General features: G+C 37.5%; 1 protein-coding gene and 3 long non-coding RNA genes across 4 annotated transcripts; 2 read left to right on the top strand and 2 right to left on the bottom strand.

Annotated features, from left to right (window-relative positions):
• The first annotated feature begins 415 nt into the window (after nucleotides 1-415).
• On the top strand, nucleotides 416-2,596 carry LOC130695343 (uncharacterized). Its single transcript, XR_009002358.1, has 7 exons — nucleotides 416-519; nucleotides 585-608; nucleotides 680-726; nucleotides 1,018-1,096; nucleotides 1,736-2,034; nucleotides 2,139-2,329; nucleotides 2,398-2,596. It is a non-coding gene; the product is annotated as an uncharacterized LOC130695343 (long non-coding RNA).
• Nucleotides 2,597-2,648: 52 nt separating this feature from the next.
• Nucleotides 2,649-3,511, top strand: LOC130695345 (uncharacterized). The gene is made up of 3 exons (XR_009002362.2): nucleotides 2,649-2,796; nucleotides 2,888-3,236; nucleotides 3,296-3,511. It is a non-coding gene; the product is annotated as an uncharacterized LOC130695345 (long non-coding RNA).
• A 5,248-nt stretch (nucleotides 3,512-8,759) lies between these two features.
• Nucleotides 8,760-10,295, bottom strand: LOC130695342 (uncharacterized). The gene is made up of 6 exons (XR_009002355.2): nucleotides 10,167-10,295; nucleotides 10,010-10,076; nucleotides 9,808-9,906; nucleotides 9,587-9,745; nucleotides 9,189-9,525; nucleotides 8,760-9,126 (listed from the first exon to the last, which is right to left on the bottom strand). It is a non-coding gene; the product is annotated as an uncharacterized LOC130695342 (long non-coding RNA).
• Nucleotides 10,296-11,124: 829 nt separating this feature from the next.
• Nucleotides 11,125-12,279, bottom strand: LOC130695318 (charged multivesicular body protein 6-A-like). Its single transcript, XM_057518444.2, has 5 exons — nucleotides 12,103-12,279; nucleotides 11,904-12,013; nucleotides 11,708-11,831; nucleotides 11,534-11,650; nucleotides 11,125-11,476 (listed from the first exon to the last, which is right to left on the bottom strand). Exons 1-5 carry the CDS (start codon nucleotides 12,163-12,165, stop codon nucleotides 11,264-11,266), a joined length of 627 nt encoding a protein of 208 aa, XP_057374427.1. The 5' UTR covers nucleotides 12,166-12,279; the 3' UTR covers nucleotides 11,125-11,263.
• Between the last annotated feature and the right edge of the window lie 661 nt (nucleotides 12,280-12,940).

The following is a 12,940-nucleotide window of genomic DNA, read 5'->3' as shown; positions in this document are numbered from 1 at the left end:
TTTTCGTTGGCAAACTGTCCTCTCGTTTGCCCCGATAGTAAAAAAGCCAGCTTTAAATTTTGACCTGTAATTCGATAAAACCTAACCTGCGATAACCAGAACAAAAGCCGATTCCTAATAATGGCAATTATTTCGTGCTATTTACGTTTAAATGGTTGTTATGAAATCGAATTCAAACCTTCTAATTTTCAGACAACAATTCCTTTAATTATTCATTTTCATCAACTTGAAATAAATCCAATTTTTGCGTGTTGCTGTCTTTCATCATACCCATTATGATCCATGTGGGCTCCTAAAATATAGACTTTCCGCAAAAACTATGGAATTCGCTAGATGGCGTTCACTACCTACCTGTCAAGCAACGCCATCTCGCAAAGGCCATATAAGACTATCCAAGTTCATAGTATAGTAACACCGTGGAAGAGCTGCATTTGCCGTAACTCAGAGCTCCTTAGATAACAAAACATTCTAATAGTGGCTGTAACTATCGAGGGGAATAGCACCATGGAGATTGCATAGGTAACTATTTTTGTAGAGTGAAAATATATATTCTTATTACAATTATTTCCTTTAACTTTATATAGATTTTTCTAAGATTGGCTTCATCTGTAAGTTTTTCTGTTTAGTAAGTATAGATTGTTATTGCATTTGCTATTATAATAACAAATTTTAATGGCAGGAACAGGTTGGGAGGGAAGAGTGAGAATGAACACAAAAAAATGATAGGTAATAATATAAGATTGACCCCAAAATACCTACACGTTAGTGAATTAAGGCATCTAAACATGTAGATAACTGCAACAATTGTGACTAAAATTGAGGAAAGCTATGTTAACCTAGTACTCAGTCTTTCTGACTTCCTCCCCGGAGATTACTTTTGTATCAATTACAACTATTTCGATCAGGATGTTTGGGAGCTAAACCTGTGAGAAGAAAAAAAAACCTATTCCAGTTACTTAGCCTTTCCCACATACATTGCTTGAACATTGTTTGTTTCTAAAATTTATTTGATACCAGGAAAAGGCTAAAGGAAGACATCGTTCCTCTGCTTCCTTGGGGCCACTTTTGCGGAAAAATCACTTCATTTACAGATTCGGTAGGTGAAAGCGAAATTTTTTTGTGTTAATGTTAACCTGTCTTGGTAAAATTCTATGGTTTGTACCGTCAACGCTAGATGGCTACCTGTATTAGTCACCTTGCTTGTCCCTCTGATGGTTCACCTTCATTTTTTCCCGGCAATTGCATTTGTGTCGTGGATGAGCGATGTAAAGTAGGTTTTTATTGCTTGTTGTTGCTCTGATATAGCTTTATGAACTGAAAAGGATAATTAATCGTTAAAAATGAAAGTCTATGGCTTCTTGCCTGCTTTTTTTTAGTGAAGGAGGCAACATAGTGAGTGATTGATTTACCTGGAAATGACCTCAGCACACAAGTTGGTTTTCTGACCACGTGTATGCCGTCACGGTAACAGTTTGAAAACAACTTTTCTTCCAGTTTTACGCTGTTTTTTATTCGTTAACAAAGAAAAGCAAGAATGAATTTAAATTTATGTTAGAAATAATGGTTTCGTATGTTATTAAGATTAGGTATGTTGCCTATTAACATGCCAGTTAAACATTCGAAATTAGATAAGCATAACAGAATGTTGTCATTCACTTTGTTTGTGAAGACCGTGTATTACATTGAATTTAGCTTTTCATTTCCCTGCTAAAATATTGTCTTATTTCGTACGCAGTGCAAGGCAGAAGGAAATTCGTGACGAGAATTCTCCGGTTGCGTCACGTGGAGAGTGAGTCGAGATCAATCTTCCTTCCTGTGGTGGCTATTGTTTTTGCTTTCGATGCCAACCTAAGTACATGTGCGGCAGTCTCCCGTACGGCACTTGCTTCACATGCATCATTTCACATTTGTGTTTGCAAATATCTTCTAACCTTTGTTTACTTGGTTCAAGATACCTGGCTGTGTTTCAGTTCAAAAATTGAAGGGCAATTCAATAACCACAATGTGTTCTGGAATTGGTATGATGAAATCCTGGTATGATATTGCAAATTTTTATTCCAGAATGACTAGAATAACAAAAAAATTTTAATTGCGCAATTAGATGTTTATGTGATATTTATTTTCTTGTATTCAAACAGATGTGGAGTAACAAAAACCAATACTGTTGATAGCTTATTTGCCTTTTTGGAAGTGCTAACAAGCTCATCTGCAAGGTGAGAAGATAAGGTGTATAAGCAGAAATACTGATGGATTTTTCAAGAAGGAATGATTTTGACCTTTGCTTTTCTGATGGTATATGGCATACTTCCAACATTTTCGTCTCTCACTGGTATCTGCTTACCCTTCATCAAGACTGTAATTTTACGTAATGTTTTTACTAATTTGTGTAAATACTAGGACCATATCACTCCTCAAACAAAACTGGTTTCTGCTTTGATGAAATTAACTCACTGTGGATCGGGATTGTGGAAGTCTTCTATACCTTACGTCAGCTGTAAAAGTGTGTGAGATATTGGTGATAGGAGATATCAAGTTTTAAAATGATTGCAATGACAGTGCAAATTATTAGTGCAAGGCAATTATTATAGTATCTTTAGACCAGCAAGTCCTACTTTCAAACTAAAATTTTCCTGTTTGGCTTTAGACTTTGACTAGTGCACAAAAAATGAGCTGAACACACCCCACCACCTTGCGTATTCTGCATGTGCTTCACACTGCCAATACTTTGTCATTGGTGCATTCTTGTTGAACCTCATTCATTGGAACTGGCAAGATGAGCTGATTTGCGATTATATGGTATAGTTTATCGTCGCCCGATAGCAAGATCAGTTAATTAATTGAAATTAGAACGAAGTACATTTTTAATGGATCCCCTGTTTGTTATTAGATTTCGCATATCGTTGCAGCCGTTCGGTGTTTGCGCTCGTTCCACTTGCTGGATGTTTCCAGTTATATTCAACAACAGTCGTCTTGTGAATGCGCTCAGAACGTTAGCACCACTGAATCTGATTACAGCCCGGCATTCGCTGCTGATCCTTCACGAGTTAACAGTTAATTTTTGATATCTTACGACAATTCAGTATATCCCCATATCAAAAGCAAGAGTCAGCTGTACTTTAAGGTCTATCCAATGATTTTTCCCCCTCCGGCCGACCTGTAGCCTACTGTTCAGTTCATCCAGCAATTAATGGCAGGTTTAGGTGAGAATTCACCAGTCGTCAGATAAACTTATACAGGTACACGTACTATTTCTCGTTCTTTTTATCATATTATACGGCTGCAAATTGATTCTCAGGCATAACGTGTCTTGGTCGCATCTCGTCGTTTATTTTTGGCGTATCGACAAAAGAAAAAGAACGATTTCAATGTGTGTGGCGATGTACATGCAGAAACAGCAGGTATGAAATGATTAATACCATTTAGAAAAAAAATATGAAGAATCATTTTATGCAGAAGCACTATTTAGTGTTGGTTGGGTACGCGCATATAGAATAGCAATGAAATCCTTGTTAAATGGGGAGCCCAAATAATGATTTTTGGAATGAATTTTCCAAAAAAATATATTTATATTACTGAATAAACAACTTGTTTTGAAATTCTGATGATTCGCATTGTTTTGAAATTTAAGATTCGCCATTATTTTAGTTGTAAATAAAAAAACCAGGTGTCGCTAGTGCGGGACTTCATTTGTTTCTGTATAGCTACCTGTGGCTGTGGTGTGACAAGTGAAATCTGTGTTTAAAAGTTTTGGTTAATTGTGTTATACTCCAACGGAAACGTTATATCAAACAAACAATTAAGTTATTAATTCCCTGTGTAGCTTTTGGAAGTGAAGCATACCAAATGGTTCATTTTTCATGCAACAGGTAATCTTGTAAGCTAAGCAAGCTGCTAATTCCAAACAGTCATACATTACCCTGTTAGATGACCTTGGCATTCCATCATGCTATTCCGTTGCTGATTGATAGGTATCTAACTTGTACTTTGGCTGTCTGTAAACCAATTGGCATGATTCTACCTTTAAGATCTTGCTCGTGGAACTTGCAGCACAAAAGATGATAACCTGGAAGATGATTATCAATGATGTGCATACGTAGAATCAAAATGCCACTGTCCCATTTTGCTGCACTTCGCCCAGATATCAGAATCAGTTTTGCTCTGATAGATTGTGTTGCACTTTGTTTTGTTACAAACAATTAACCACCACCAGCCAACACACAATGACATGAATGTCAAACCAGTCTCTTTTGGTATTTTAAGTTATTGGCTTGCCTAGTATTGCTTTTCTTCAAATTTAGTATTCCATCGCAGGACTGCCAAGCCTCTGCCTTCTTCAGCAAAATTGGCTGCTCTTACAATTCTTGATTCTTTGGATAACAGTTGCAAGTAAAATTGCCTTATTTGTTATAATTAAGCCAACAATCCTATATTCTTCATGTAGTAACATGTTTTCCTAAAATTTATCATTTAGAACCATACCATCTTCTCCTTGAGTACCACGCAAAATTGGAAATTAAGATTCTAAGTTTTGCCCATCACGCTTCATCATCTGTCTGCACCTAGCTCATCACTCGGTTTTGCCTCGCCCGTCGTCCCGCCGTCGCCTCGCCCGTCGCCTCGCCCGCCGTCAACTCGCCCGTCGTCGCCTCGCCCGTCATCCCGCCGTCGCCTCGTCTTCTTGGTATTGTGTGTGTTTTGTAATGTTTATTGTTAACTAACCCGTTGGCTGCCACCCACCTTTTATCCCCTTTTTTTTGTAGCTTGACAGGGACGGGCCGCGCTGTTCTGCTCCATGGCTATCTGCCATGGAGTGGAGCAGCGCCACTGCCCAAGATTGGCCGGATGGCCCCTTAGGCAATGCACCATAGGGAATTTCCCTTGATCGATGCGATAGATGAGACCTGGGGTGTGCATTCCCGTAAAGGTCTCATCATCGTATCAGCCCGGCCTACCCGGCCCCCTTGGTCGCTATCCCTATGATAGCGACGTAGCGACCGTAGTTAAGATGGCGTGGCAGCCAACGGGTTAGTTTTAAGTGTATATATGTATGTATTGTTGTATGTATTATGTGGAACATGTATAGTGGTGGATTGTGGGTGGAAGGAGGGAAAATAAAATGCTTTGTAAGATTATTTATTTATTGCATTTATTTATTTAGTTGTTTTATTGACTGGTATGGGGATCGAACCCAAGTATTCTAGCGTGCCAATCAGTAGCTTTACCATTATGCCATCTATAACTTATTAATATCATGATAGGCATTCCATAATAACCTTGTGTCGAACTTATTTCAACATCCGCATCAAAATTTTAATCAGCCTAGAAAAGGACATTCATGGCGCAATGGTAGCGCGCTGTGCTGGAATGCTATAGGTTTGTGGTTCAAGTCCCACACCATTCGACATTGTCCATGGTTGTAAAATGTGTGAAAAATGTACGTTATACATTATAAATAAAAAAAAATTGATGAATGAACACAGCGAACACAGACAATGAAAGAAACAAATTTTGCAAAAAATATTTTCTAAAAAAAATTTTATTGACAATTCTCGGCATATCACAATTATTTTTGCAACTTTAAAAAGGCACAATAGCCCTTTCAAAAGTTGCCGTCAACCCAGGCAGGGGGAGACACTGCCTTGTTGACCCACCGGGGAGATTACCCGGTGATTGGCTAAGAGAAGCCGGAAGAAGAGCTGAAGATTTGGAACATTTTTACTGGAGCGATTAACCTTTAGTTCGGATTTGTGGGTAGCCACACAGCCCTCCGTGAACACATCATCGGACTAAGCGGACCCCCACGTCCCCTTTCCGGCCAGAGCCCTCCAAACCTCGGTATATGTTATTTTTATATATACCGTACAGTAGGGGCATGACCCCCTACGGGCTTATTACGAGTCAAGGGGAAACGGGGCTACGGAAAGGAAGGGAGCCCAGATATGCACTTCAATTTTTTAAATATAAAATACCGTCTCGAGAATCCGAATGAAGTATAGAAATGTCATGTCATCCATCCAATCATTACAATTTATTCAGTGTCTTGCCCCAACCAAGAATCTTTTCAGATCCATGTTACTATTAACCTATACTGAGAAAAGAAAAACAACACCATTAAGCATCTCAATTGTTGCTCATGTGACTTACATGACTCATAGATTCAACTTCTGGCAGAAGCTTGGGAAAGGCCATACAAATTGCAGATGAAAATCATTGTATAAGGCTCTTGAATGACAAAATAGCACCCGTAGAATGTTGCATTGTTGATAGTTGTGTTCCCAGTATGCTGAAAATCCTTTCCTATTGGATAATTTTTTTTTGTTGTAGATTAGACATGGTTGGCAAAAAGGAGGAGAAATGCTTCGTCATAAATTCAAAATTTTTTCAAGAAAATTCCGTTCATACCTAAAGAGTCCATGTATGATGTTCATCGCTGCAATGCCAGCGAAGTGAAACATCTTTAGGGCCATTTAAGTACCCAGCTTCACCAACACTCAGAACGTAAGGACAAGTTGTTCTTTAGCAAGAGAAGCAGAATTATTTGAGGCTTCTAGCTGTGACAGAACTATAAAGGATTGCTGTTATACAAGATTCATTTCACAAGATGATACTTCTCATTAGACAATGTGCATACTCTATTACTTTACCTCATACCTTAATGGTAATGCATTCTCAGTGTTTTTTCAACTGTAGGCTCACTCTTCCATCCTGTAATAATTCCAGATTTGACTTGATCCCCCGCTAAAATTCTGTGAATGCAAAATAATAGCATTAAAAATACTTTTTCAACAGACAAAAAACCGGAAAGTACCTAATCCATGTTTGATGTTGAACTCATGCCATTTCTGGGTTTCCGTACCACACCCATTTTCGGCAGTCTTTATGGTAATATTAATCAAAGCCACATGTACCACTATAAAATGGATGTTGAAAAGCAAATAAAAACCTGTTGAGATGGATATCAGGAGAATCAGAATAGATCTCGATCAACTTCAGTTATTCTTTTCCCTATAGTACTTAGTAACATAGCATGATAGATATACTTGCCTCAATTCAGAACCATAGACCAACGGAAAAGAACACAAAAATGGAGCTGTGAAAGCAGATCACTTTAAAACACAGGATCAGGTATAGATCACCTAAGAGTTGACCTAAAATGCAAAGGCAAAAATATTGGGCATGTTTGCAGTTTACCAAACATACTAGCAAAATAAAATAATTATCAAAGAAAAACATATGCACACTTGGGTTGCCGAATGGGTAAGTTTGATGCAATCTATGGCAATCCGTTTTCCCCCATTATTCCGATTCGAAATTGATCGCTGATCAAAAAAATGGGTTTTTTTTTTATATTAGGCATTTACTTTTTGAATTAACCATAAAAAACAGAAAGTCGGGCTTAAAATTTTTTCGGTCGGTGTATGTAGCGAATTAACTAGAAATGTTACCGGTAGATGGCGATAGCCGTAAATGAGAAAAAAAAGGCCAATGTTTTTTATTTTTATTATGGGTAAAACGGATTGCCATATAAACGAAGAGGTTTTCAAATTGCAAACGTAAAATAGTACACGTTATGGTGAACATGCGCCGAAAATAGTTAGTCTGGCATCTGGTAGAAGAAAAGTGAAACATTTATCAATGCGTTGCCTGAGGTTTACGTCAACCCTAAATATTTTAGATTTTGCTGGAGATTTATCCTGTCCCTATTGAGTTCTGAACAAATAAAGCCATCTTCAGTGCACCTAAGGAAATGAACAAAATGATAAACCTCCGAGACGAAAGACTGCTGGTAAAAGATCAGCTCTTTCAGAGCTACCCAATGCTTCATTCTGCTGCTTGCAAATTTGTTCTAATTCTTTCTTTATGAATACGGAGTTACTATTATTGCAGCCATATTGCTGGGTTTGATCCATTGCTGTAACCCGCTAATAGTAACTTTGTCCCTGATCAGAGAGTACTGCCACCAATGTCTAATTACGTTGCGATGATCCATTTTTTTAGGAGGATCAAATATTTCGTACAGATAAACTCTTATGCCTTATCAAATCGAAGCACATAAATAGCAAGTTGTCGAGCATATCCCAGTTAGACTAAGGATTTGAATTTTCAGCATTCAAAATGTTCCTTAAAATAATAATCAATGTATGTAATAATAAACTACAGTAATGTATCAGAAAGCTGAAATATCAAACATTGGGACTTACTATTTTTAAGCCGGGCTTGAAAGTTAACGAACGCATACGATTTACGCCGTCTACCAACGTTGTTACCTTGGCGCAATACTGCTTACCTATTAATGCTATCAATGAACGAAAACGTACATCTCTGCCGCCATCTATGTTGCGGGATGAAAATTTTAAGTTCTACGCCATCTATGTTGCTCGATGAGAACTACAAGTTCTTCTACGCCATCTATGTTTGCGATAAAAACTACAAGTTCTGCTTCGCCATCTATGATGAAAACTACAAGTTCTCCGACGCCATCTAGTGCACGACGAAGCTTCTCCAGCGCCATCTCTTGCACGAGGAAAGCAACATTTCATGTAACGCCATCTGTGGATGCGATGAAAACTACATTGCAAGCAACAAGCATTTTGCCCCAAGGAACTACACGCCATCTAGTAGCGCGCGAAAAACTCCATTACCTCTAACGCCATCTATATCGAACGAAAACGTACTTTCCACTAGCGCCAACTATGTACAACAAACATTACTGCCGGCGCCATCTACGTAAACGTTAATGTATATTACCTGTCACGCAATCTATGCATAACATAAACGTATATCTACCAAAGCTTTGTTTTTCTTCGTTCAGAAATGGAACACAACGTAATAACCGGAAATAAATTGTTTTCAAACTGTTATCGTCATGGCTTACATGTGGCCAGAAAATCCATAGGACGATCTGTGGCTTTCATGGAAGTCGGGTCAAAACCATCTCCTGCACAAACAAACTGAATCATGTCTGTCATCGGCAGAATGTCTCCAACTAGAGTCAGATTAACCTGACATGACGAATTGCGGTGCCAAAGCTGGTCTTGGCCCACTGGTGGCGCTCTTAGGCAAACTATCGAGTCGTATTGGTAACAAAGATTTTCCAAGGACTATACAAATCGTCGCTGCATGTACCTGTGATAAAACTTTATGAAGATTATGGTTTTGGTCACTAAACGTAAAGGTCGAAATTATACCCGGTATCAGTAGTCTCCATCAAACTCTCACATCCACTCATAATATGGAGAAAGATATCTGTGTGCATCACTTCAAAATAAAAACTGTTTGAAATAAATCCCTTTAGCATAAATTCCTTGGCAGTGGGGATCTTGGAATGTAGGGCTAACTACGAATGTCTAAACCATTAGCCGCGCCTTTACCAATCAAGACTTGCTGGCCAATGCAGGCATCGTCTTTTGGGATCTATTAATGTAAGTACCTGTGGACCTGCTTTGTACATGACTTATGGATGATACTTGGATGCAGCTCTTTTTTCACAAATCTTTCCTGCCTGATCCTGAATTCTAGAAAATTCTACTCATGCATCAGTAATTTAAGAGACATATCAATAGAAAAAAAAATAATATGGCACTACCTTTTAATATCTATTATTGTGGTGATTCTTCTTCATTGTAATCGGAAAGGCGAGGCAGCTGCCTGGGTGAGAAGGCAAATATCTATTCATCACACTTGGAGTAGACATTTCCCCAAGTCCTGCTTGCCATGATCCTGCCTTCTTTCAGCAGTCTGCTGCCTAGTATGACAAATGTTCGATTAAAGTTAGAAAACCAAACTAACTCTGTGAAAAAGCATTACTATTTGTAACATCTCCAAGGATAATGTAGAATCCTTGTACCCTTATGTAATAAGAAGATAAATAGCAGTTGCCACAAAGCCGGGATGGCAAAATCCTATCTATCAGATTGATATAGGATGTTAGGGTAGCATTTGCCTGTCACACATTTCCTACTGCATAGGGATCAAGAATAACCACAGCTGTACAAAACTTTGTGCTTACAACTTGAATTTGGGCTTGTTGTTGTATGTTGCTAAGGGTTCCCAGTCCTGAAGCTGATTCTTACTCACTGATATGAGAAGAAGGAAGTAAAGAGTAGGATTTTAATTGATGAGATGTATAGGATGTCGTCTTAAATTATGGAATAGACGGTACTTACCTTCGTTTTGCAGACAACAGAAAACATAGAAACAAGCAAAATTCGATTTCGATGGTGGATTTGTTCTTGACTGTTCTGTACCAAATACTTGGGTAAGATTTATTGCATCCACGTGCACGGGGCTTTGGGTTGCTCTACTTTGAGAAAGTGCTATTGCCTCGTGGATACCAGGTGGCGCTGATGTTGTGATTATGCTGTACCAAAGTTAATACCGTTTTTTTCCGATTGTTTCAAAAATGTCTGATCTCGTAAATAGTAGGAAGCTAATTTTTACGATTATCGTTGACTTAGAATCCCAATCACAACTGTTCGTTGCCAAATTGAAGGTTTTGGAGAAACACAAAATTGGTGGAAAAGTCGGGCTTATTTTGTCGGGCTTATTTTCAAGCCCAACAATTTGATGAAAAAAATATACCACTTGGAATTCTATCATAAATTACACATTATACTAAAAATTAAACGCTAATTTAAGAAATGTTATCTGTTTTTTCCTCAAAGAGTTGTTTAAAAATAATTTTATTATTGTCCGGTTGCGCTATTACGTACTGGCGCACTAACATTTTTTGCCGTTTGTTCCGTTTATTTAAAAAAGGCATTATTAGAAAATACAAAACTGGTGGAAAAGTCGGGTTTATTTTATTGAGCTTAGTTGCAAGCTCCACAATTTGACGAAAAAGGAGTACTACTCTGAATTTTATAAAAATTACACGTTACACATAGAAATCAACGATGATTTTAGGAAAATTTTTGGTTTTCTCGTCAAACCAGCTTTTTCTTAAAGATATTGATATTTCCGATGGGGATTCTGTCATTGCGTTTCAAAAGGCGTCATCATTTCCTTGGCCACCATGGCAACAAGATATCTTACGATAAGAGTTAATCCAATGCAAGTTTTTAAAAACATAACGTCGTTAAAATCGATATTCTGTGGGTAAATAAATAATTAATCAACAACAACATTAGTCAATAACCCGACGGACACGGCTGTATCCAATAAAAGGCTCCATTTATTCATACAGGAAATCGGTGACTGCGTAAAAATGATAAATGATTGGAACTGATTTCTTACAATTCCCCATTATACAACCTTAAAAAATTCAGGCTGCTAATGGTTCTGGATCTCGACCGATTTTTTCTTTCTTGGGTTTGGGCTCCTCTGTCGGAACGGAAGGCAGTTCAATTTCGGATGTATCAACATCGGAAATTTTAGGTACATCAGGTAGACTTTGTCTAAGTATTTCTTCAAATTCCATGTCTACAGCATCTTCATCTTCAGTTGTCAATGCCCCTGCTAAGATTTCATCGATTTCCTAGCAGAACATAATAAATGAGCCATGATCATACAAGTGTAAGAAGCTGATGAGCACCTTCTGTTTTTCGATTCCTTCTCGCGTCTCATCCATAATTTTTTCAATATCCTCAATGGAAAATAGCTTGTTGACTTCCTTTAGAGATTCATTGCCAATCTTTAGACTATTCAAAACCTAAAATACAGGCAATTGTTAGTTTCCTTCAAGAAGGAAAGTTCCTAAATTATACACCTGCATCTCAACTTGAGCAAATTCAAGATCATGAACTAGTTGTTCAACTGTGTCCAACTGCTTGTCTGTTTTGTCCACTAGCTGTTCTTGATATCTTTTCTTTTTTAGCAATAATTTTGCTCGTCTAAAATTTGAGGTATTAGTATCCTGTACTAGAAGAGTATTTAGAATTTCTTTAAAGTGATATTGTCCTTACTCTCTTTTGTCTTCTTTAAGAAGTTTTCTTGCAAGTTCTTTATCTTTCTCAATAACTGTCAGAATTTTCTTCTGATACTGCTTCAGCTTATCCCTTTGTTGTTTGAGTTGCTGTAGTAAAGGAGATACCAATTTAAATATTGAATTACATATGCTTTCTTCAAAAATAAAGTACACCGACAATGTCGTCAAGAACTTACTAATACTGCTTTATCCTGTTCGGTAACCCTGGTCTTTTTTTTGGTGCTAAAAATGTTTCCCATCGTTACTAATAAATAACAAACTACTTGACCCACAATAATTTTTGAAACACTGGTATCATAACCAAGGTATAGAAAGTGCTTTTTTTAAAATTGGGTTTTTGGTTTTTTTTTTCAGTTTATAAACTGTCAAAATTATCACGTCAAAAAGCTTCTCAATTGGATAAAGTCGTCTGCTAACAAATCACACTTGGTGTACAGCAAACATAAAATCACGCACAACAACAGAGGTAGACCCGTAGACAAACGAAATAAGGAGACATGCATAGAAGACCTGCAAGGGTTTCTCAAAATACCGCTACGAACGCCACCAGTAACATGGCCCGTTGGTGACAAAAAATAAGCCCGACTTTTTTTTTTCCAAAAACCTAGATGTTGTTATCAAATACAAGATTTTTATTCAATACTTGACGAAGATCTTCACTTTCAAATGTGAAATAGACGTTTAATTTGGTTTAAACAGGAGATTTCATCGAATTCTGAATCAAAATTTTAGTCGAGCTTTTTTCGTTTATGGGGAAGAGAAATTCAAGTTCGGTTTCTAAATGAATGGTGCCTTATTTTTGGAAAGTAGATTCCAGGATCGTTTCTAAAATCACCTAAGTAAATAGTAAACTAGAGACAGGAGTTGTCTATAAAAAAAAACAGGTGAAAAGGCGCTCCTTAGTACCGTTCTGAAATTGCCGACTAAAAACTGACTAAATAATATAACAAAAGCTAAATATAGCAAAAATTTGGCTTCGCATGACTTTCCTTGTGAAACTTCTGAACTGTTGCA

This window comes from Daphnia carinata, chromosome 4 (genome assembly GCF_022539665.2).
Source record: "Daphnia carinata strain CSIRO-1 chromosome 4, CSIRO_AGI_Dcar_HiC_V3, whole genome shotgun sequence".
In the NCBI taxonomy this organism is placed as follows: Eukaryota; Metazoa; Arthropoda; class Branchiopoda; order Diplostraca; family Daphniidae; genus Daphnia; species Daphnia carinata.
This window is presented reverse-complemented; position numbering and strand designations above follow the sequence as displayed.

Bases quoted from the DNA above. Each gene is read 5' to 3' on its own strand.
- LOC130695318 (XM_057518444.2), bottom strand. From the start codon at position 12,165: ATGGGAAACATTTTTAGCACCAAAAAAAAGACCAGGGTTACCGAACAG. The intron at 12,014-12,102 runs GTAAGTTCTTGA...CCTTTACTACAG, and splicing joins AACAGGATAAAGCAGTATTA to CAACTCAAACAACAAAGGGA. The intron at 11,832-11,903 runs GTAAGGACAATA...CTCAAATTTTAG, and splicing joins CTTAAAGAAGACAAAAGAGA to ACGAGCAAAATTATTGCTAA.